Here is a 26,139-nt window from a genome sequence, read left to right as displayed (position 1 = left end):
AATAACCAAGTAGAATCGATTTGCGCTGAGTATGTACTTGTAGAAAAGGTTCATAAAACTGCTTTAATGCATCATTGAGTCATACATTGACTTGTCGTGTAAATCACATTTTCTTTCTAAATCCTATTTTAAAGGTATTATGAAGTGGTGTGTTGGTTCTCCTACAAATATAAACACAGCTGCTTATTCTGCTTTGTTTGTATTTGGGTCAATGACATGAAAGAGGTGTGAAAAGTGACTTTTTGACCTATTTTGAGACATATGCAGAATTTGAGTTGCAAACAGTTTACATAGTTTAAGTGATGACCTGCCATGCCACAAACCATTGTGGATGTTGCCATGGATAGTATAGTGATTTTACAGCACAGTGACGCTGCATGAGGCCTCAACTGATACTACTGGGGTTAACCCAAAAAAAGCTTATCTCTTCCAGACTGCTGAGCAATAGGTTTTTCTGAGTTCTTCTCTCTGATGTTTACTAATGATATACTGTTGCGAGAACGGCGCTGCACCTGGATTCATTTTAGGGCTAGCTGTTAGGGTGAGGCTCATAATAAGTCTGTCTAACTAGCGATTATTTTTGGCAGAGATGTAGGGGCGATGCAGCAGTTCAACAGGAAAGATTGGTGGGATTTGAAAACTGTGATGGGAAGCGTCATTCAGATACGCAGTTCTTTTCAAAACAGTCAAAATTTAGTTATTCCACTGCTCACATTATTTTCCATCCATGTGTTTCACTGCTTCCAAATCTCTCTGAAATCCATGCGATCTTCTCAGATACGGCTTAAACATTTTGCTGTAAAGCATAAAAGTGCAAAGGTTTTAAGTGCTACGGGTGTGGATACATTTAGGCTTAACTATAGATTGGATATTAAAACCCTACTTGCTATGTGATGGCTCTCTGATTTGAATGTGAGGACTTTTCCTTGATGGCCTGGAACAAAATTTAGATTATTACATTACCGTGTTAGTATCACACCTCCAGTCCCATAAATTTTCACCAGAGCTCTTCTTAAAGAACATTTACTCTCCAGTCACCTTCGCATAAAATTCTCCATTACCAACAGATGTGAGACAACTTGTCAAAACAGGTCAAGCATAAAAGACAGAGCCGATCTGCTTGTATTGATTTCACTGCATCAAGGTTCAGCCTGTGGGAGCTGTGACTCTTAGATCATGTGAGTCTCTCATGCACAGCCCTGAACTTTAGCTGAAAGAGATCTGTCATAAATAAGAACATGATAATAAGATAATACTGAGGCTCTGCAGTGTGCTTAATGGCTACAGTTTTTCTTTTATCGATACTGTGGTGAAATGTTGGTTCATTTTTACGTTTACCTTAAAATGTTCACATAGATATGTGTTTGTTACGTATTCTCTATCTAGAGCATCACTCGTTTTTTAATCATGCAAAAATGTATTCTTATCTTCTAGAAATGTAAAGCAAGTAAAGCTCAAAAGTGAAACTACAGCAAGTATTAAGCACAGTAATTACTACCTTGTTGCCTTGTTACATGTGAGCGCAGATATGTGCATCAAGTCATTGAATTTGACCTTGCCTTAAGGTAGCAATAGAGGAGGAAATAAGGATAAATATCCCTCTCCTCCTCTCCATCCCTCTTCTCTTTTTACTATCATGAGGTTCAGATAGGGTCAGGCCCACCACATCTTCTGCAACCACAGCGGTGGCAGAGCACACAATAGCAGGAGAGCAAATAAAGGAAGCAGTAGATGAGCAGTGGGAGGTGGAGAGGTAAATGTTGCTGCTCTCCAAGGAATCGGACGCTCACACTGTTTTGCTTTGTGGAAAGAAAAGCAAAGAGTAGGACATTTGCATCTATTAAGGCACACACTCACATGCAACTGCAATGAGTTTGTGTCTGGAATGAGATTAAAACCTTTATCTACAATACTGTTATGAAGTGAATCCAGTATAGTATGTCCTTGAAGGGTTGACTCTCAATAATTTGACAGATGAACATTACATATGTTATCATATTTCTGCCTCAGGAGGAATACAGTGATTTAAAGTGGGCGGAAGAAAATCTTTATTTCTTCCAAGCGTCCCAGTTGTCTCATTCATTTTATGAATTATCCTCTCACGGCAGCTGGCGTAACTCACACTCTTAGCTACCACTTGGCGCCCTCCTCCCATTCACACATCCCCAGTTCAATGCTAAGCCTCTTTTGTCTTTTTCCCATACACTTGTAGATTGTCTTGATCTCTTAAAAGAGTCTAAATGTGAACAGGTAGATCCAGCTGGCAATCAGTGGACAAACTAATTATTTAAATATGTTAGATATTTAAATAATTATTAAAATAATAATTAGATATGTTAGATATTTAAATAATTAAGTACCGTACTAAGTATTTTAATAATTAAATGTAGCCTGAATTTAAAACCTTATAGTTTCACATAAAATTGAATCTTTAGTTAAACAGTCAGTTGATGTCTGCTGTTCGTTTTTTACTGTGCTCTTCTGGGCTTGATAAGATGAGCAGACATGAATCTCTCTCAGCTTTAATGTTCAGCTCTCTTTTATTCCCATCACTTAGTAGTTCACACACACAAAAAAAAAAAAACGTGGCATAGAGTTTTTGCCTGTTTCTGTGACTTTACTGAACTTGTAAAATTATGATTAAGCTTGCTCCTGGAAGAGCCAGTCATGTGCATCCCAATGACCCTGAGTTTAGCGCGAGTGCAGGCATTAAGATCACAGCAAGTTGGCCTGCAAAGTTGCATGACACGATTTGCGATAAACACAAACAGCTACACAATGGCAGGCATTTTCTCATTTGGGTTCATCTTGGTTTTGCTGCATTTTCTCATCAGCACAAAAACATGTACATTCTGCCATTGGACCACCTTGTTGATTTTCCTAGTAGCTCAGTGTTTAACAATGATGAGTTCAGTTCTTGAAACCAGTAACACCACCTAGTCAGTCAGTGATTAGCAGTTTTCACACTTTAAGCAGCTTCAATACTTTGCATGTATCGTCACTGTAATAAAGGGTAACTCCAACCATCAGCCATCAGTTTGTGATCTTAAGTTCACGTGCACTTACATACTGCACTGAGACAATAATGTGTTGAAACTCTAAATAGTTTCAGAAAGGAAGGTTGTTTTGTATTTACTCAAATTTTTCATCTTCTATAGCATTTTTGATGATCTGAAAAGCGTGACCAAAAATTGCTAAAGACTCAGATACTTTAGTAAAACAAGTTTTAATTAATCATTTTCTATCTAGAAATGTTTTATTTAAAATAAATATGAACTTTTATTCATCTCCATAGTCATACATATGGGAAGATTTTTCTTGAGGATAATGTGACACTCTGAATACAGAATTATTTTATTTTTTTATTGCATATTTGGAAATATCAGCTATTTGTCTTTTGTTTTATTTGTCGTGCAGTTTCTGCAAGTCAAGGCAGGGTTTTTTTGTTGTGTGGTTACAGTGGGAAATCTTTAATATGATTACTTTTGGTTGACTTGGTTCTCTATATGATTAACCTTTGTTAGGATACATCTGAAATTTTAAGTTTGACCTTCCTATTAAACAACTAAAAAGATTAGACTGTTGTAATTCAAGACATCGCCGAATTCTGCCTCAGAGCAACCAGTTGAAAACTCCTTAAAGAAATACAACTAACACATTGACTTGCCATCATGGGATAGGCAAGACTGTAACTAACAGCATTAAGACATCCCTGGTCAGAGAGGCAGCTTCAGAATACCTTAGCCGTAAGCTCCACACAAAAATACATAATAGAAAAACCCAACATGGCCGTTCTTGATGTTTTATTCACTCTCTGTATGTCTCCAGAGGGGCCTGTGTTCAGTCTGATAACTTTTTGATGTGACTGCAGGCGGTTTTTGCTCAAGGACTGCTGTAGACTAGTGGCTATTATTTGCACAGAAATAGCTGAATTTGACTGAAATACCCATTGGTATGTTAAAACATTGATAAAATATATTTGGAGTTAATCAAAAAAGTAAATCTGAATATAAATGAAATGTTCGTTGCTATGAATATGAGGATCACAGTACCAATTATGAGGGTGCTTATTCCTTGTCTGAATGGATTACACATATTGAAACATACGATTGTGAATGTTAACTACTGTTGTATATCTTTGGATCTTATAAATCAGCTCTGTATGCTAGCTTGTGTAGAGTTCTAGTTAAGGACTTTTTTGTTTACAACAAAGGATAAAAATATTTAAAGTATCTATTTTTTTAATTGTTGAAAGCATTTATTTTAAGTTTGCCATTTTTAGTCTCTTACTCTGAACTTATAGAGACCTCAAATACTGAATTAAAAAAATGTATTCGAGGTGGGTGTGGCGTAGATATAAAGTGCAACATTCTTGCCATGAAGAGCACATTATTATCATGTAAAATAAGTTCTTTCTGAACCAATCAATCATTGCTGAATCAAAAAAGCTGGATTGTTCTGACTAAAGATGTATTGACCAGGCTTTTTCTAGCTGATTGTTTCAGGACGAGTTGCTTACATAGCTTTGAAGAAAAGACAGTCATCTGTTTTGAAAGTCATAGCAAGGAAACTACAGGGGCACCACCCATCTCTCTTATTAGGCAAATGCTTTTTTTTGTTTGTCATTTTAACCAACTTTCATCTTCCAGCACTGTTTTTGGAAAAGAGTAAAGCAACAAAAAGAATAACATTTTGTGCAGCAAGCACATAAAGCACTTACAAAAGCTGCTGCTTAATTCTGCAGGATCAAAGCATCCATCCTTAACCTTAATCTGATTTTCCACATACTCAAAACAAAAAGCATCAAAGAATTTGAAAAAAAAAAGTAGGAATTCATTGTGATTATTATGAGCAGGGGAAGAACACCAACACTTTTCAGTATTTGACCTGCTGATCACCAGTAAGAAATGATCAATAGAAAATTGGCCAAGTTCTATTTCTGGATAATAGACTGATGCATCACCAAATCTGACCTTGGAAGGTCATGATAAGCAACAACTACTGCCTGATTCACCACATTAAATAGTACCGTGCTATTTAATGCTATTTAATTGATCTTTCTGCATTGTTCAGAAAGATCAAATCTAGCGGTAGGTGCACAAACACACCTTTACATTATATTAATCTATTTCTGATGCCATGTTAAACTCCACGTTTCCTTGAACCTGTAGTTGGTTCAATTTGATTATCCACACACATGGCTGATTACAGCCTGACCTATTCAATCAGGACAGGCCGTCAGGTGGAGTATTATGTATTTTTTTGTTTTTGTTTTCAGGCACATTTTATACCACAATTAAGTAAATGTCACCTTCTGTTGCTATAAAAATGGTGGATATATCAAGAACAACTTAAACGATGTTTGACTTCAAATCATGTCTGCAACTGGCACCTTGAAATAGGCCTCTGTCACTTTAAGGACCACCTACACTTTCCGACTCTCTCCCTTCAGCACATCGTCACAACACTGCTTCTCCATGCTGTCCTTCCATGCCGTTTACAACCGTTCTTAGGAGTGTTGTAGTTTGTATAATAAGCTCAGCAGAGGCGCAGTTCCAACAGGTGTTTGCTAATTGCTGCTACCGCTAGTCTGGGGAGCTGTTTGTGAGTTGAGAGAGTGTGAATTTATGTGGAGCAGGAAAAGGACTGGTGACTCTAAATAGAATCTGTTTGCATCTTTAAAAAAATTCTTCACATCAGGCCACAATCTACAGAAATACTATAGTTACTGACACCCATCAGCCTTGATTGAAACACTTAGTCCCTTATTTACCACATTAATTACTGCTATGCCATTTCCTGCAAATGAATTGCCCAGTATATGTCCAGTGCTACATAAGGCAAATATTCATATGCAGAACTTCCATCCTTCCAGGAACCACTGTGTTTAACACCATGAGTTATTTTCAAAGCCACCGTGGTCTTCTTGCGATTTCTTCAACTCTTGCTCCCTCTCAACCCCTGTTCCATGTCCCTGTGGTCATTTGTATTCATCCACTTTCATTTGCTGTCACCCCGCTTCAGTTACAACGTGCTCTGAGCTCCCCTCTCGCTTGGCAAGCTGTTCTGCTACTTTTCCACCTCCCGCCCCCCAGTCCCCTTCAGTTCTTTCCCCCGCCCTGCCCGTTTTCTCTCATCATGGCTGGCTGGTTCATCACGGCACTGTGTCACTCTCTAAATAACAACTCTCACTGTCCTCTAAAGCAAGCACGACCGAACCCGAGACAACATTCAGCACACAAAGGGATTTTGGTGGATCCTTTGAATCAATCCCCGCCAGGCTCTTTATTGTTTCTTCATTTTCTCCTGGCAGTGAAGCCTGAAATACTTCCTGAAGGTTTTAGCTTATTGGGTGATTATTCAGTCTTGATGCACACTCACTTTGAGTGGGCATGCTTTACATTAGTAATAGTTTTTCTTCCCCTTCTCTGGCAGTTCATGGATGACTTACAGATTTGGTTAATTAGGGACAAAGCTGGGAAATTTACATTCTGAAATACAGTTTTGGAAATCAGAGCAACAAATGATGCCATCACTGCTACATAACTATTTTGGTAGACATGAACCTCTTTGCACATCTGCCAAAATGCATGTGTGTGTGTTTTAAGCCTGCAGAGACAAAGGGTGTGACCTTTAACTGTCAATGGGCAAGGGACCACACCACTGTCCCTCTGATGGCTTGGGTACTGCTGCTCCAGCCAAAAATCTGTCCAAAAAATATTCTCGTTGGGCCAGAGGTACCAGCTGCACAGAATAGTAGCTCATTGTTTAACGAAGAGATGAAGGCATAGCAAGCAGAAATGCAAGAACAGTGTGAAAAATAAGATATATTCATGTATTAAAGGTAACACACAAAATACCTTTCAGGTATGGAGTTTCAGACCAATCAGTTCCTTCATATGAATAAATGTGAAAACGATGGCACATTCTCTTTGCTTTCAGGTGACATTTTGTACTATTGCACTTAACATGATCTTGATGATCAAATTTTGCTTCTTTTTTCTGCTAGGCAGTTATCTGTGGGGTAGAGATGCAAAGCTGCTATAATTCTTTTAGAATGCAGTATCATGGAGATCATTATTTTCTGCATGAAACCCTTGGGAGCTGCTGATAATTACTGTGACACGGTTTGTCAGTTGCAGTACGCCCCCTCCCACCCCCCTCCACTTGAAAGAAAACAAGTAAATTTGGCAATTGTGGTTAAAATTTCTTAAATTAACCCCATTTAAATGTGTAGACATTTTCACACTGTTTCCGAAATTAAAAGGAAACAGTGGCACTGTTTGTTCATGTTTATGTTAAATAATGAGTTGCCATTTTGCAGTGGCGCTACTAAATTTCTCTGTATAAAATAGCAGGTATGGCTGATCAAGCTCTAAATAGGGCAACATTTTGACATGACAAAGAGTAACAGGAGTTGCAGTAGTATAAACATCCACATAATTGTTGGGCGCAGCATATGGGGGACAGCTTGCCTTGACATGGATGAGAAGTTTTGCTGTGCGTTTCTGATAATTTTTGAACAACTGCTGCCATCTGTTGGCCAAAAGTAGAAACTAAACCGTCATTAAAAAGTGATTTCTGTGATACTGTCTAATTTGCTGCTATCTGAAATAAAATGCTGGGACCTAACAGAACTTTTCAGTGTACTGATGATTTTCTGTAGTAAGAAGTACTACAGGTGATTCTCTTCATAAAGAATTTGACTTTTAATGTATTTTTAAGTAGAGATTTAGCAGCAATGCAGTGCTTTCAAATGTAGTAAATAATTTCATTTGCTTACATGCAGATATTTGTCAGCTGCAACATAACTTTCATGTCATGTTCCGCAGTTCAGTGATAATCTGTTACTTTTGCATTCAGTCTTCAGGAAATATAATAAATACAGCATTTTGCTGATGCTGCATGGTGCCGCACTGGTTTTCACTGTTGCAAGTAGTTCTGTATTTGTATGGCAGCTTGTGGTCTTGCTGCAAGGAGTTTGCATCTTCTCCTCTTGCATCCATGCATTTTTATGCATCTGTGCATCAAAATCCATGAATTTTAATCTCTAGCAAAATAAATAAAAATAATATAAGAGATATTTGTTTGAAAAAAAGACATTTATTTTTATTTTAATAAAAAAACGGCTAAGCAAAAATTATATTAAAATGTCTTGGCTTATAATAAATTTCAGCCTAAAATCTTTAAATTTTAAAATGACTCATGAGCTTTGTGAACTAGTTGGAACAATGATGGTAATTTATTTCACATTTAAATAATTTATGTAGTCATATTTTAAAATATGATGACATGTGACCTATTTTTACTCTGTGGCTTTCAACTTGAGTGGAGCTTTAATTATAATTTAATTTTATTTCTTAAACTAATTTAATATTTGCAATTTTTTTTTCGCTAACGTTTTTTGCAGTGTTTCCTGAATTTCCATCCATCCATCCATCCACCCACCCACCCATCCATCCATCCATCCGTTTTCTTACACCCTTATCCCATTGGGGAGGGGAGGGTTGCTGGTGCCTATCTCCAGCTGTCAGTGAGCGCGAGGCGGAGTACACCCTGGACAGGTTGCCAGTCCAATGCATGGCAACACAGAGACAGACAGGACAAACGATCACACACACACACACACACACCCCCACACCCCACCCCACCCACACACACACACACACACCTAAGGAGAATTCATACAGACGAATTAACCTGACAGTCATATTTTTTGACTGTGGGAGGAAGCCGGAGAGAACCCACGCATGCACAGGGAGAACATGCAAACTCCGTGCAGAAAGACCCCAGGCCGGGAATCGAACCCAGAAAATAATTAAAATAATTGAGAAGAAAATAACTCAAATTGTGTCTGAATACATTATTCCAGTTTCCTGGATAAGGATTTTTTAAAGATGTCCACTTGAGGGAGACAAAGCTGCATAAGGAGAGTTGATGTATTTTATCTGTAAGTGAAGTTATATTAGGGCCTGGAGTAACTTACAGTAGCCCTTACCTGTCAAGTGATACTTGTTAAAATTGAATTTCTAGTGATATCCTCTGTGTGATTTTAAAGTGTGTGACACAGTTTGCACTTATTCATGAGCACTGTCACATAACCCATCATATGTCTGAATGCTGTAAATGGTAACTATAGCAACAGGTAAATGTAGTAAATCTTAGTCATCCTTGACAGCTTCATGTGAGTGAACTCTGCCAGTAGCGAACCAGACTTCAGGCTGTGCTCACTGAGGTGACGGCATGCTGTGTGCTGCCAAAAGAGAGCCGCCCAATCTGTTGAGATTAAACAATATTTTGCACAGAACTTGCGGAATACGCATGCAGATTTCATGTATTATTTGAGTACTGAAATGTTGAGGTTTTTGGTTTAGTTTATACAACCAAGAGAGGGAGATAAAATTGCATCAAAGGCAAGATGAGTACATATTAGGAATTTCAGGTTTTTTTTTAAGGAGTGCAAGGATACGGGGGAGTTCTTCAAAGACTATAAAAAGTTAACAATTATAATATTTGCAAAATCAATTTCTTTCCCACATAAGATGCTACATTGGTGAAATTGGTTTTGTTGTTCAGAGACTCTGGCAGTTGTTTTTCTCCGTAAGGTGTTTTGTCGTGCCTTGATCTGAATTTCTGTCAAATTATGTTACTGCTGACCTGAAATCGATGGATAGAACTGTCCTGTGGAAGATTTCTGACCTGCTGTGCTAATTTGCATTACTCCAGCTTTACAGCAACATTTATTTAACTTTAGTCCCACAGCAAAAGTAATTAAACTAAAGGAATTAAACTTAGTTTTTTAGTCCATAGCACCAAGAAAGTATTTCTTCTGCTGCATTTTCATTGTACAGCTATGTTTGAGTGTATGGATCTCCTTCACTTTCTGCAGATTGGCGTTTCTGTTCTTCCTTTTGTTCTTCCAGCCTTCAGTTCTTGACAAATCCACTTGGCCGTCTCCATCTATGTTGCCCTTGGTAACCAGGGGGAAATGCTCATGGACGTCATGCACAGCAACAAGCGGCGGTTATGAGAAATATTTTATAAAGCAGAGGAGGGGAAGAGAAAATCAGTCAGGAAGCAGAAGCCAAATGAGAAAGTGTGGAAAGGAAGTGCAAAAAAAAAAAAGTCTGAGAAACATTACGTCTAGTGATGGATGTTTTCTGGCTGATAAAGAGTAATAGACATAAGTAGCTCTGAAAAAAGCGTGGTAATTTTTTGGATTGTCATTGGGTTTTAATATAGCATTTTGGTGTGATTATGTTGACCAACAAATTTACAAAAAAAGTCTATATTAATTTGGATTGGGAAATTATATATTGTAATCATCAGTGTTTACTCTGATTATAAGTGAAAACTATGCATATTTCTGTGTAGCTTGGGTTATCTAAGTGACGGTTGCATGAGAGATCATTGCCAACAGTGACTCACTCTTTATGGAGATTAGAGAGTCATGTGAGTCTGTCTTTCACAGCTCCTCCTATAAATTTCTCCTTTAGTGACACTGAGGAGCTTATCGTACTCACCTTACTCAGACATAACAAGACTTGTAATCAATCTACTCCATTTACGGTTCCACAGTTTCACTGATGTAGCTTGAAAGCACGATCCTATAGAATGTCCACATTATGGCTAAAGTTCACAAACACAGCTTTGACTAGGTGAAACTTCCCTTATGTGTCAAATAAAACTGCAGTTGCTTCGGCGTAATAATAGTTAAACAATTAGGTAAATAGGGAAGGATTTTTAACCGGCATTATGCCAAAGGGGGAAAAAAAAGTATGAATCTAGATAGAAATATTTGTGTTAGTGTCGGCTTAAGAGTATGGGATTTCTGTAGACCTGGCTTTAATATTATAAATATTTCAGATGAAACCAAGTAAAAGACTCCAACACAACTCAGAATATATAACTTCATAATTTAAGAGCCATTTGTAAGCATCACAAACTTTTAACAGCTGGATAACTACCAAAGCTAACTATTGTTGTAGAAAACCTGCAATCTGATGCTTATAAGATTCCCGCTCTAGTTTCCACGTCATTTCCAAATAGCTGACATTTTTGTCTTCTAAATGAGAAATACATGAGAAATACAAAACAGACTACTAGTGCAGTAAAGTGTGTAACAGAAGACCTTACTTTTTGAAGTTAATCAGTCTCTTGGACCTGATGATCAGTAATCCATGACTCCCTGTCTCCCTAAAGTATCAGTATGACATGACTTGGCTGAACAAAGACTTTTTTTTTTTTAATCTTGCCGCAACACATGGAGGATGTAAGGAGAATGGTAGGGGATGTAACTTCATCTACAAAAAGCACTGTAAAGAAGCCTTCACCATTGAGGAGCATCTGTCTGGACATGAACTTTTAGTGTTGTGAGTGCTCCCAGGTGGTCAGATAATGAGTAGCTGAATTAATTATAAAATTCCAGCCTTTCAGACCTTCATAACCGCAGATTTATGTGGTGATTAAATTACTTAGGCTATGGTGTTAATGCTGAGAAAGGTGATGCTGGAACATTATTGATTATGTTTTGTTTTTTTGTTTTTTTTGTAGCCTGAAAACACTTTGTGTCAGTCTTATATTAAAATATAAATTTATATTTTAACATGTAAACTCTTTGGTATTGCTTTGCTTAAAATATTTATATTTTAACATAAATGTATATTATGTTAAAATATAAATGTATATTTTAACATTCTTAGTGTGTTCCTAGTTCAGCTCGGTGTTCGTATCTAATATTATCTTTCTTTTGCATCAAAAATGTATTTAATATTGAATCAACAGAACATTAAACTGGTAGGCAATGTCCCCCAGACTGTTATAATGATGTAATGTTATGAGAAATTCCAGGTTTCTGTTCCAACTTTTCACTTTGTATTTCAAACATTCTTGCATGTTATGTTATATGAGCAGAAGTGTAACTTTTAAAAGCTAAGCTTACCTAAAATTTTAGCTCAATGTTTTTACTACATACCTACTTTTTAGGAGTGAGAATATTTCAGCATGTATCACATGGATCAAATAGGTTTTCCCTTCCTTATACAGCCTCTAAATATGCTGTTTGCAAATTTCACAAAAATTCTAGATGCTGCACCCTCATCATTTATTGATAAAATAGGATACCCATGAACAGGCTGAGAGCTATTAGTCACAGAAAAGGAATCCTTTGATGTTGGTGAGTGTCAGCTATAATATCATGTATAAACACTTGTGCAGATTCAAAATCAGTCAGGGAAATATCTCCATATGAATTGGTGTAATATTTAAGTGGTGTTCCAGAGGGCAGATTCTAAACCTTGGCTCACTTCCTGACTCCTCAGTTTGTTGCATAAACAGGTTGAAGAGAAGTGACTCCAAAGCTCATTTCCCACTGACATCAGCTGAACTACGTTAATGCTTCCGGATGTGAACATTTTAACACGCCGAACTACATTTGTGAACACAAACATAAGTAAATTACAGTACATTAACATTGTTGTGAGCATGTAAACACCAGCGCTGATGGCGTAGAGGTCATTCCATACCACCACTGTGCTTACCACTGTCAGCAAAAGGAATGCATTAGTCTTGTTTCCATAAAGCCTAGGAATGCAAATGGTATTCAATGAGATTCAGTGTTTATGTTTTTACAACTATATTTTTAGTTCTTTCTGGAATGCTTCATTGGGAGTTGCTTTTGCTCATCAGGCAATATCTGACTGCTTCCCAAAACTACTGCAAAGAGTAGGACTAAGCAGGAAGTAGCATCGTACTGCACTATTGAAAAGCCAAAGCGTAACATATTCATTTGAACTAGATGCTTTTGCTCTACGAAACTTGCAACGTTGATAACAGAAAGTTAAAACAGGACACCGGTTTTGATAGTTTGGGCTATTGAAACTTGACATATAAATGAGCAAATATTTTTGATCGCGATAAAATTTTTCTAACATTACAATTATACAAAGTCTCCATAACTATAAGTGAACTTTTACATTTTACCTGCTAAAACATGCGAGTGTTGTTCTACATCATAAGCCAGTTGGCATCCAGCTAACTCTCCAAATAAATATATTACTGATATTCAACGTCAATGAATAGCTCTTGAACTGTAATATCCTATCAAATATTGCCATTCAGCAGTTCTTTGTGATTGTGATCTTCTGTCAGTTTGCATTTTTAATTGCGTTTGGAAGGTTATACATCTTTTACGTAGTTAGCACCATAAACATAGCTAAAGCCATAATTTCCCTAAATCATTATTTTAACTCAAAGATTTTGAAAATGCTTCAAATGTTTTCAAAGGTTGAAACCTCAAAAGATAAAGAAAGGGCAACTCCATTCTAATACAGTCAGCCTTCTTGTTATCTGCTGAAAATTCTGCTCTCTCCAGTTCTCTTGCATCTGAATTCAGGAAAACTTAACATGTCACAAAAGACGCAGTTTCATTTTTAATAGCATCTTACATCTCTGTTCTTCATTTGATCTTATTTTGATATTACTTTTTCCTGCTGTAATATCTACACCTTTCTAACATCCAAAGAGGATTCTTGCAGTTTTACTATGTAACAATCTGGTAAGATCCAAGCCCCCTCATGTCAATTCTATATTTGCATGCCTTCCATAAAAAAATAACATTTTTAAGGATGTAAAAAGTTTCAAAAAGTTAGAATAATGGTTTAATGGATGCTCTATGGATATCAAGACACCAAGTTTAAGGGAGAATATGATCTGATTTAGAACGCAGAAGCCATAAAATGCTCTCAGACATTTTATATGCAACTAGAAAACAAACACTATGAGGGAGTAGCAGAAGAAGAGGGGTGGGTGTCACTTTTGTTTTGGTAGATCATTTGCATGTGTTCTTGTTTTCAGTACTGTGTGCAAATACTGATTCAAATGAAATGGTAATTTGTGAATATACAGGGAGTCCTGGCTCTCACACATGGAATCTTGTGTAGGGTTACTGAACTGAATTCATTGAAGAAAGCATGCTTTTAAAAATATATATTTTTTTTCAAACTGTCACTCGTGCTCACCATCTCTTCCTCCATCCCTCCATGTTCCTCGCGGCTTCCCTTCTCTCTGCATACACACACAAGTACGCTCTGACGCTCTCTCTCTTTTTCTCACTCCCTCCCTCTCTGAAAAACTCACACACGCTCATGCTCTAAAGGAGCAGTAGCTTATAAACTGGCTGCAGTAAGCAGTCATTCTCTCAGTGAAGGGAGAGAAGGGAGGGAAAGAGAAATTGCTTCGACCGAACGGACCAGAACTCTGTTGACCTACCTGGACTGGGTCATACTGGGATGTATTTTTTTCCTTTTCTGTTTTTGTTTCATTATTGTTTAAGGCATGTGTTTCTATTGAATTTTGCTAGGCAGGTCCAGGCTCAAATAGACTGAATTAGCGAAGTTCAACTCTTCTGGGCTTTATGCTGTTGGATTGGGAGGAGTTCTCCTGCAGGTCTGGAGGATAGAGAGCTAGACATGGAATTCCCTGCTTTTTTGCATCCTACCCTCTCCCTCCCTCTTTTTTCATCCTGCCTTCATCTTCTCTCTTACACTTTCACCGCAGACATCCAGTGTTGAGCAGACAAAGGCAGCTGGCTTCTGTGCTTCTTTTTTGTTCATGGGGAATAAGGGAGGAAAAGGAGCTCCCCTTCTCTTTTAATTCATTTGCCTTTGGAAAAATGGAGATGCCGGTTTGAGAAAATACCAGCAGATTTTTTTCCCCCTTCACTTTATCAGAGAGAGAGGACTTTTGGATTATTGCTGTTTTTATCATTTAAACTGACACTTTCTTAGAAAACGCACGCCTCTAGTGCATTTGTTCTTTATTCTTGCCATTTTTCTCAACGGTCCCCACGTCCCATCCGCATTTCTGCTGGTGGAGGCCGGGGTGGTGAAGCCGGGGTAGGCATGGCGCAGCAGGGAGGCACAGGGGTGGCCCACCAGGACACCCTGGCAGTGCCGCCCATGCCCAAACACTCCGGCCTGAACGAAGACCTGGTGAAGATCCTGCGGGAGAACCTGCTGCAGCCAGAGAGGCCGCGGGGACACCGGCGGTCGCCGTCCTCCATCTCCCCACGCCTTTCTCCACGCAACTCGCCGCGACTGCTCCGCCGCATGTTGCTCAACAACAACATTCACAAGCAGAGGCGCTTCACTGTTGCACATACGTGGTGAGGGTTAAACGTCCAGCATGGTGGCTGCATGCAGAATTCCATGAATCTGTTCTTTATTTGGAGAAAAATGTGTGATTTTAGCTGCACCCATTGCAAACTTTCAAGCATATAACTTTGCTTAATACTGTGTGATAGGGAAGTTACAGTGGAATAACCCCTATGAGTCATTAAACTTTGTTTGCAGTTTAACTTGAACGCAGGGAAGAACGAAATAATACTGTGTTGGCAAATACCTCTTACAAATTCCTTTTTCTGAAATCTCCTTGGAAACCCTCTTCTCACCTTTAGATAATGAGTTTCTGCTTTGCTCTTTCTCACCTCATTTTTATTCCAGTGTCTCTCCCTCTCTCTGCTCTGTGTGTCTATTAGCCATTCGTACTTGTCTTTCCCTTTTTACGTCTATCCCCGCTCCCCATTCCTGTACTTTCTCTGCAGTTGTGGTCTCTTTCAGTCAAAATAATAATAAAAAAAAAAAACTGTCTTTCTATAGTAAATAACGGAAACCTACTACATGTATTCCCCCTCGCTGTGGTTTTCTCTCCACACCTGCCTGCCTGCATTTTTTGACTATTAATTAGCCTTCTATTCCTGGCTGTCTGTCAGCCTCTGTTGCATTCGCCCACACGTCATCCTTTTCTTCAAGTCATATTTGTTCCTCTCTGCACTCTTCCCCTCCTCCCAGCTCTGATTTCCCCCCTTCTAACCAATTATGTATCCTCCTTTCCCTCCAAAACACCTTCCCTTTTCATCATCCCCTCTTCATTTTTCATCTCCTTTTCCCCTCCATTTTTACCCGCTTTCTCATTTACTGTACGTCTTGTGTTCCACTTCTTCCTCTGCAAGAAGACAACTTCCTTCTGGCATCTTTATCAGACATGATGCAATTCAGAAATTCCTATCTTCACAAACACATCAGGAACTCAGTTATTTCAGCTCAGTGATCAAATCGAAATGTATAATTGGTAGTTATGTCCACAGCACAAATGGAGGTCATTTAATTATAACTGCACTCAAACATGGGCTGGTTGGGTTTTATTTTTGTTTTCTCATTGTCCTTGATTTTAAGTTACAGACCACCAACTGTTTTCTGTTAAGTATAAGGGACGTCTTGTTGTTTGTTTCTACATTTTTAACAAATTCATATTTGAAAAGATTAGCATGCATTTCAGTCAGATCCCCTAAGACAATTAATAGAAGCACCTTTTCATGAAATTGCAGCTGCAGGTCTTTTAGGGTATTTCTGTGTCTCTAGACTTAATAGACCAATTTTAAGTCTTAAAACAGATTGTCAATATGAGGTCCAGACTTTGGTTGGGCCATTTTAATACATGAATATTCATCCAAACAATTGTAATTCTGACTGCGTGATGAGAGCCTCTGGTAAGGTGAACCTTCACTTAGTCGTTTACCGGTCCTAACAGGTTTTCTTCCTGTATTGCCAAGTCTCCAGCTTCATCCATCATCCCATCAATTCAGGCTCTCTGAGTGTGCTGAAGCAGCTCATTCCCAAAGCATGATGCTGCCACCAGCATTATTCCAATATTATTTTCCAAACCCATTTTATTGGTCTGAGTTGCAAGATCCAGCAGCTGAAAGAAAGCCTATTTGTGGTCTTGTACAGTATCATCTTTCTACCACATAGAGATTGACATGAAGGTCAAGCAGCCTAATGTTTTTATCTGACCTGAACACCTTTCATATATATTTTTTTATTTGTGGAAAACTTCAGAAAGTGCTTCTTTTAGTTCTTTCTGAACAATAGTGTAGCTAAAAAGCTACACAATTTGTTCTCTAACAAAATGGCACATAATAGCTTTCATGTGCCTGGTTGCTTTATGTTTGTTGCTTTTATGATGTTTGTTTAGCACGTTGGTCAATCTTCCTGTTGTAAAAGTGCTTATAAGTAGAGTTGGATTGGTTTTAATGTGGAGAATAAATTACACTTTGGTGAATGGTGAAATATTTATAAAAAACTAAGCTAAAGACAATTGGTTGCATTAGACTTTGTGTGAGGGCATCAGAGTACAGGGGCCTGTTTACAAAAGTGCATGCCAACATTTCTGCAATATGCATGATTCTAAAATCCAAATAAAAAAAAGAAGTGTCTGCAACACGACATGCTGAAAATGTGAATATTTTTCCATTGCATGCAAATCATCACCATGTCATTTAATTCTTAAATAATGACAGACTCAGCGAGAGATAAAATTAAAGAAAAAAAATACTATTGAATTAAATCAATTCAAGAATAGAAAAGAAAACTGGCAACTGAAAATGCATCTCACTTAGAGCATCCAATACCACCAGCAAAATATAAATCTTTATATTGCGAATGGAAATCTTTGGATTTTTCACCAATAATCAACATCCTGATTTTTTTCTGAAGAATAAAAAGATGTTACAGTCAGATATAAATAGCTTTCAAGATAAAAAAAAAAAACAACAAAAAAACACATTACCTACACCTACCGCTGTGACTGCGGCATCTTACACAGAGCACCAATAAAGCTGTGAAAAATTTGTCACAAGAGTCATTTTCGAGGTTTATCTGCCATTTTTATCTCGGCGCACGTTATGTCTGATAGAATGTCCTATTTCAGTCTCTGTCATACGCAGGTTTTTTTCTTATATTTTATATTATGAATGTTTTCTCCACATTTTTATCTTACTTCCACCTATCTCCAAATTTCGGGGAAATTTCAGGACACAAGATCATGAAAATGTAATTTTATTCATACTAGCAGGTTTGGCTTAGAAATGTGGTGAGGTCTGAATAATGTCTTGATTTGGAATTTCTTCTCAAGTCAAAAACATACTTTTTTTATAGTCTTATAAAAGTGTTTACTTTAGCCTTCACTTGATCTTCCTTAAGAAATTACCTTTGTACTCGAGACAGCAGGGACAGTTGCCATATACTGTATATATGCTACAAGTTTCTGTAAGCAGTTATAGGTATATTTTTAGATAATACTTTTCTAAAGGTTGCTGCAAAAAGGACAATATGCGAGAGAGGGCACAGTAGGAAATGAGTAATAAGAAAGTAGAAAGAGCACTTAATCAGAGAGTGACGTGGTCATGCCCTTGTGTTGTCTCTTGACATTTGAAAAAAGTGACTGAGTGAATGTCACAGAGATAAAGTAAGCGTAGGAGGTTAGGAGAAAACTAGCCTGTACATGTGTAAGCCAGGGGTAAAAGGCAGAAACAATTTGTCAGAGAGAAGAAAAAAAAAATCCACCGTGAGACACCATTGAGTGGTGTGGATGTTGACAACTGCAGCGTAATTTACTCCAATCACATCCTCATTGTTTTACAGCTGCAGGGAATCACAGGACCACTGTGGTGTAAATCTGGTGACATACACTGTCCTCAGTGGCTCTGCTCCACACTTCATTAACAAGAAAATCCTTCTCCATGGGCCGATTGGCCTCATGTACAGCTTTATGGACTCAACTCCCTGAAAAGCATTCACAAATTGCATTACAGCTCCTCTGAGAATGCTTCGGAGAAAGCATCTCTAGGGCTAATTGTCTCCTTTGCCCCTAAATAAATTAATTGCATGTAATTGTTAGCATTGATGCAACAAAAATATGTTGCATATTTAAATACACTATTTAAAAGTGATGATGTGAAGTTTATTTTCTAATAGGCTTAGCAACATCATTTCATGTTTTTTTTTTTTCTAATGCATATTTTTGCAATAGACATAAGCTCAAACATAATTGTTGAAGTACAAGGAAACTGATGCATGGCTTTGAAATGTTTTATAAATGAAAATATAGGTATTCAGTCGTAGATTTAACAATTACCGGAAGGTGTACAGAAGTGCAAACTTTGGCGTTGCATGTTCTAGCTTTATCAAATATCAACACCGAACTCTTTGGACATTCTTTCTCAGCAAAACCCATCTTAGTCAGATTGCATGGAAAGGATATGTGAACATCAAGTTTGATCAAAAATTCTGAATTGAACTTGGGTCTCTGCCAATCAAAGACATATATGCTTTTATCTAAACCATTCTGTTATAGCTCTGTCTTTGTATTTAGGGATGTTGTCCCCTTGGAAGATAAATCTCTTCTTCCAATTTCAAGTTTTCTGCTCTCACTAGTAAATTTTCTTTCAGTATTTGTCATTTTTCCCTCTCATTAACTGACCAGCCTCCTGTTCCTTGCTAATAAAAACATGCCCAAAGTATGACGCGGCCACCGCGCTATTTCATATTATGGGGTGTTCATCATGTTAGTGTTGTGCATGTAGGCCAGAACATTTAATTTTGGTCTCATCTTAGTGGAGCACCTTCATCCTACATGCTTGTGGCAAACTGCCAAGATCTGCAGCTCCTCCAGAGTTACCTTGGGCCTCTTGGCTTCTTCTCTGATTAATGCTGTCCTTGCCTGGGCAGTTGGTTTGTGGTCAGCCATGTCTTGGTATGTCCGCAGTAATGTCATGATTTTGCCATGATCAGACAGTGTATTAAAAAGGAATCCAAGAGATGCTTAGAGATAGAGACATTGTTTTCTTGCCTGATCCTACTTTTGACTCAGTTTAACTTTTCTTTCGGCAAAGACACTTCACACACATCTGCAGTTCAATCATCTCAATTGCAGCCAATGAAACTGATGTTTTCTTGTCCAGCTTTCAGCAGCCTGCACTAGCTGTGCGGTCTGTTGTTGTAGGTAACCAGGAAAACACGGAGTGGAGTTTTAGCTATATGAGTTTTCTCTTGTCAGTCAAGTGGAATAGTTTCCTTCACAAACCAATAGACGTAGTGCTGAGGGAAGAACGTTTTTATGGTAAATATGAGGGGGTCCAAATTAATATTTTTGAGGACACTTTCCCTTCGTACATAGTTACTGCATCCCCCATGAAACATACAGATTTATTCCCTAGTAATTTTCCTCGTGTCTTTCCTATCAGGATGGTATTTCTGGCTTGTGGAGACTTATAGTGATCGAATTATGGCTTAAATATCTTTCAAATGAATTCTGTCAAATCTGAAAACAGTCAAAAAGACATAAAGAGGCCAGTTACTTTAAATTTTGTATTTTTTGTGTATATCTGTATCACTGAATTTATTTTCTTGAGTTAAAAATACCATTCTGTCTTCACGTATGCTCATTGTCCTCCCACATCTTCTTTTCCTACATTTTTGATATTCATTTTAGGTATGTCGACAGATAGCTGTTATTGACTTTGCCTATTTAGAAAGACGAGATTGAAAAAAAAAATGTTTTCACGCTGAAAGCTATTGACTGCTCTCTAAGCTTTTTAGTGGCAGTATGCATACAAAGCCGAGTCTGAACAGCGTTTTCTTTTTTTTTTTTTTTTAACCTTCAAATCACAGTTCCTCACGACTCCATTCTCTACACTGGAATAACTCAGATATTATGTTTTCAACTTTCCTCCTCACCGACCCTGAGGTATTTTTAATGTTGTTGCACAACAGTGCCTGATGGTGCATTGCAACATTGCAATGTCTGTTTATGTAAGAGGAAAGGGGAAGATTCGCAAAGGGGGGAGAACAGGTGGCTCCAACTGGTGAATGAAGTGTGTCTGCTGTAACTAAGTGATCCAAGTACAGTGCTTTTGTTAAAGGCTAAAGGTTAGAAAGAAATAATTCAAAGATTGCAGAATGACAGACAGACAGACAGACAGATATAGAAAGAGTGGAATGATGTGAGATAGCTTTTATAAGAGTGTGGGAGTAGAGGACCTAAAGCTAAATGCGGTAATGCTAATCTAAGCAGAGCATGAATCTCTTCACTTTTTTACTTGGTTATATCATCTCTGTTGAGTGGTATGTCTGCACTGGCTTCACTATTGTTTCTACTGTTTTTGTTACATTTATCAAATCTCATAATAAACTCCTCACAGTCGTTGTTCAAGATCTCTTATATGTATATTAAAAACGATGTAGCATTTGATTGACGTGTTTGATAAAAGCATTTAAATCCACTTAAAGGGAATCATTGAACCAGTGAAACAATTCACTGCTGCCACAATCTGCTACAGCTACAGACTGGTTGTTTTTTTATTTTATTTTATTTTAGCATTTCTGCAACTTTTTGAAAAAAAAAAAACAACAACACACTTTTTATACACATATTAAATCTGAAACTCTGGTTGAGTCGAGCAGTGTGGCTGCCATGATCCATGACTCTTTGTGTTTGGGGTTTCACTGGTCCTCATATTTGGAATATTTTTAGTAGTTGATGATTGTTACTAATGGAGTTCTACGTCATTTCATTGATTTGAATTGATATTCTTAGTTCTTTGTTATATTCTGTTCTTTGTGTATTGATTTAGATTTAGAGTGTCACATTTAAAAACAGTTTACACATTAAAAAGTTCTTTCAAATTAAATTTAGGTTAAATTGTGTTTGATATTACAGTAACCAACTCTGTTTTTAAATTGGTGTCTGAAGTAAAATTTTAATATTTAAACATTATGGTATCCTGTATTTTTAGCAATTCTTGAATTATGTTTTCTTACTTTAACAGGAATTGATTAACTGGTATGTAGAATGTTATGTTTTCTGGAAAAAAACAAAACAAAACAAAAGGAATAATATCTTCCTATAAGGTTTAAATGGCATGCTTGCATATTTAAAATAAACACATCTATGACACATCTGGACCAAAATACCATGTAGCAAACCCCTCAAGGCTCAATAACTGCTGCAGAATCTCAAAAAGATTCCAGATGCAGTTCTGTTAATGCAAACGAAATATGTGCTGGTTCAGAAACTCCATTTCTCTCTGCCCTGAAGCACAGATTTGCTCATCAGTGTGTTCACCTGTTACAAATGAAAATCTCATACAGTCTCTCTAACATGAGTCCACTGTGAGTTTTCAGCCATTGCTAACTGGGCCTTCAGGTTAAAGAAAACCTCTATTTATAAATAATTCCTCGTATATGAATTACTATATCAGTTATGTATTAATATTTTATGTTTTGATGATCTCACTTTCCTTGACTTGCAGTAGTATTAAGATGGTGCTTCTGTCCTGCACTGCCATAGGCTGGGTTCTCCTACTTTTTAACACCCAAAGCACTCCTCTCCCGCCGCCAGAACGGAATGCCTCTGATTTGCATACATATGAGCTTATGTACTGTGCTGCCTGTGCACTGCTGGTGCAATCTTCACAATACATCTGCACAGTAGAGACTTTATTTGCAAAGAAAAAAAAAGTCACGCTAATTAAAGGCATGCAAATGCATCTGATACGAACCCTCAGTGTTTTATCCGATAACAGATTGGATGGGATTCTGGTGATGTGACTCAGATTTGCCTTTGTGTTTTGAGGTAATGGCAGAGTCAGAGATGGATGACACGAGCAAGAAAGTGATTATGTAACTGTGTGACAGCATGTGTGAAACAAAGATGGATGAGTAAGGACGAGGGGGGTATTACTTTATGGTAATCGACTGGAGATTTTGATCAAATTGCATGAACAATACTTTTAAACTTAAGTCTAGCTATTCAGACTCACTGCTGTTGCTCAGTAATTCTTACACATATGACATGAAGCTTATGAAACTGGAAAAAATTACATGTTTAATATATGCAGCACTCCATACAATTGTCTGAATCATTGATAAAGATTTGTCTGAAATAATCATTTTATTCATTTGAATTCAGTTCCACTACTAGGCAGATATATCCAGTTCATGTTTAAACATGTACAATCCAATACAGTACACCACCAGTGATTCGATAAAATAAACAATGCATCTATTTTAATCCTTTTTCTACATTATCGGGAGTTATCAACACAATGTGGAAACGAGACTTCTGCTGATAAATTTGATTTAAGGTTTCATAAGCATATTGCATTAAAGTCTGATAATAAACTACATCACAAGTGGATAATTTTGAAATTTGAAAATGCAAGAACTTTTCTCCCAGTCTCTCCTTCCATGCAAGACGATAGTTTTCTAATTTATTCAGTGTTTCCCAGCAGCATAAGGTATAAACGCTACCTGAACAACAAACATTGATGTTGAGTTTACTGCCGTTACTCATTATGTTGCTTTCCTTAATTTGGAAAAAGGGAAATTCCTACAAAATGTTTTAAGATTTATACATCCCACTTATGCCAAGCTCCCGTGAAGTATTTATTTATTTATTTATTTGCCTTTAGTAATCCTCCTTCTGCTTTTTATTTTCCTTACAACATGATCATCAATCTTGGCGCTTTGCCAGAGGTTGTCAGGCTCACATCTACTAAATGCCAGGTCCTCTAATGCTGTGAATAGCTGCAGTGATGTGCGCTGCCTCTAGTTTGTTTGTAGATATGAAGACCACCCAGTCTGAATGTTCCCGTTCCTGATCCAGGATACAATTCCCTCAGCTCGTCTCATCAGGTCTGCCAGTGAGCTGAGATGAGAGAGGCTATGTGCATTTTGATAAGCATTTGCATCCAACAGGTCCAGACACACTAAGGTGTATTTTAGCAGTAGATGCTGCACTTTCAGATTTAATTAAATAAGCAGAATTAATCTTTTTTGAAGAGGCTGCAGCTGCAGTGTATCATCAAAGGCCTTTTGATATGCTGATATGTTTTTGATTGAGCAAAATGCCTGGAAGATTCTGCTTGTACTTGCGCAACATGTCCAACACTCACAAACCTGTTTGTCTAATTGTGTTATTCACTTCTTACTTGTACGTCTCCAATTTCATTGGCAGCTTTTTGTTAAAGTGGTCACTCTGCAGGTTTTTTCCCTTTACATCTTTGCTTCTGTCTTTAGTCGTCTTGCTTGTATCCTTTCTCCACAAACCTCATCTCATTACACCAACCAGACCTTTTGACTTCATTACTAAAGAAGAACTCAGTGACCTATTAGCAGGCAGCAGAATAGCCTGAGGATGGATAAGAAGTGTAAGGGTAAGCCTTTCATAGTTCCAGAATCTTTGTGGTGGATTTCAGATAGCTGGTTTGTGTCCTATTTTTTTACTGCTCTCGAAGTTCCTCAGGAAGACATGAAAACTTAAGAACTTTTTTCCCTTGATTTAAAAAGTCTTAGATGTATTCCAAAGCTCTCATTATCTTTTTTTTTTCTGGCAAGAGTCTCATTAGCCCAAGGTAAGATCCATTAATGTTGCAAAACTGTGATAAATTCATTGGTCGTATGTGATTATAGTTGGCAGACTCAGCAATAATTAAAAGTAATATCCTCTGAAGTCTTAATGCTTTACTGGAACAGAAACGCTCCTCATTTAGGGTTCTGTTTGGGATTCTTAAAAATATGCACATGCAAAAACAGAAACTATTAGATTTTCTTTTTTTTTTTTGTTTTTTTGGAAATGTCAATGCTACATTTTAGAAGTTGATCATATAGACTCAGAAAAAGATGGCAGGAACAAAAACTACAACTAACTTAAAATAACTCGAGACAAACTGTATGAAGAGAAAAATAAATGTTCCCTTGTGAAAAAGGCAATAAACTTAATCATTTCTAAGACCAACTATTCTACTACAATATCTTTGAAAGTAACCCATCTCTACCTTTGGGAGGTTGGGGTTATGAGACCACTTCTCGGCAATAATTTCCCAGGTTCTGTAGAAATATACCTCAGGTCTGTGCAGCAGACATGTTTTCTCTCTTCAGTTTTCTTAGGTTTTTCATTCTGTCATTCTTTTTATGTGCCGTTCTGTCATTAAATAGTCGTATACAAAATCTTCCTCGATCTAAAAACGTCCTCTAGAAACTCATTCTGCAGCAATGTGATGATGTTGAAACTGCATCTTATAAAACATGATGTTTTGAAGAATAAAGGGGGAACTGTAAAATCCACAACAGACACTGCTGTTCCTTATTGTTATGGCACAAAATACATCACCATACAATTAGGGAAAGTGTCATTGAAAAGCTAATTTATTTCATAAATTCAATTTTAAAAGCAAAACTCATCTCTTGTCTCATTACAAACAATCCAAGCATTCGGGCCTGTTAGTAGAGATGATTAACAGTCATGCTCCCACCTACAGAACTATGAGGTAGGCATAAATTGTTTCCAGCTGACAGTCTTTCTCCACGAGGAAAGTAAGCCCTCCTTGTGTGGAGGGGTTGCTAAAGAACCTGGCTGTTCACAGTGCTGTATCCAAGCAGCTCAAAGAAAAACTGAGAGGAAGGAAAACGTGTGGTAGTAGACACAGTGTGGTTCTTGTTTTATCAAGTCCAAAGTTTGCACAGCCAGGTAATTTAGGAACTCTTAATGCTGATTTCTGCTGACAAGAAATTGATTTATTTTCCAGAACCTTCTCACAATGGCAAAAACAACCAAAACTGGGCTAGAAAACCATCATTACCTGATGCATCTGACCTGCTGCTAGACCAAAGTTCTGACTTACCTGGACACAAGTATAGTGTCCAGGTATTATATGGACATACTTCTCAGTAGGTCTATATTTCTGTGTCAAAACACACATTTCATATTACTCTTAAGCAACGCTGAAATTTTCTGTCAAGGTGATTTTTTGGGATTTTCATTCGCACCAACATTCATTCACATCAAATCTAATTAACAGACAATGCTTGAAAAAATGTCACAGTGTTTAGTGACATGTTTCACTTTTTGATATTTAATTTTTTTAGGATACCTCTGTTGAACATATGGGGTAAAAACATAATATTTGCTTTAGTGCTCACAGTGATTGATATTCAACTATTTAACATTCCCTTCATTCAACTAAGCCACCTTCACCAATCCAACCTTGTGTTGTGCGTCTGAATGGAGCCACTCTAAGGAGACAATATCTGCTAAGAGCAATTCTAATGGGGTGCCTGTCCAATTAATATGCAGCTGCCTCCTGTGTTGTGTGCACTGTCCTGTTATTGATGTCACCCCTTGATCATTTTTCACAGCTGCTTCCAATATCCTGCTCTTTATGAGAGTCGGTTTTCATCTTTTATGTACCAGCATTTGTGTGTGCTAAGCATGTGCAAATATAGACAGTGCAAATACATCTGG

General features: G+C 37.5%; 1 protein-coding gene across 3 annotated transcripts in view; it reads left to right on the top strand.

The window, feature by feature from the left end:
• pde4d (phosphodiesterase 4D, cAMP-specific) overlaps positions 1–26,139 on the top strand; it is a 158,162-nt gene that overhangs the window by 45,877 nt on the left and 86,146 nt on the right. Inside the window, exon 1 of one of the 3 annotated variants that reach the window (XM_015029195.1) lies at positions 14,163–15,163. The exons of the other annotated variants lie outside the window; for them this stretch is intronic. Within the exon in view, the coding sequence (XP_014884681.1) occupies positions 14,901–15,163 (263 nt within the window). The 5' untranslated portion in view covers positions 14,163–14,900. Of the gene's footprint in view, positions 1–14,162; positions 15,164–26,139 lie in introns of those variants that run through there. 3 annotated transcript variants of the gene reach the window in all.

The sequence above is a fragment of the Poecilia latipinna genome, unplaced genomic scaffold (genome assembly GCF_001443285.1).
Source record: "Poecilia latipinna isolate Pla-1442-1.1 unplaced genomic scaffold, P_latipinna-1.0 Scaffold146, whole genome shotgun sequence".
Classification (NCBI taxonomy): Eukaryota; Metazoa; Chordata; class Actinopteri; order Cyprinodontiformes; family Poeciliidae; genus Poecilia; species Poecilia latipinna.
The sequence above is the reverse complement of the archived record's forward strand: the minus strand, read 5'-3'. Positions and strand labels throughout refer to the sequence as shown.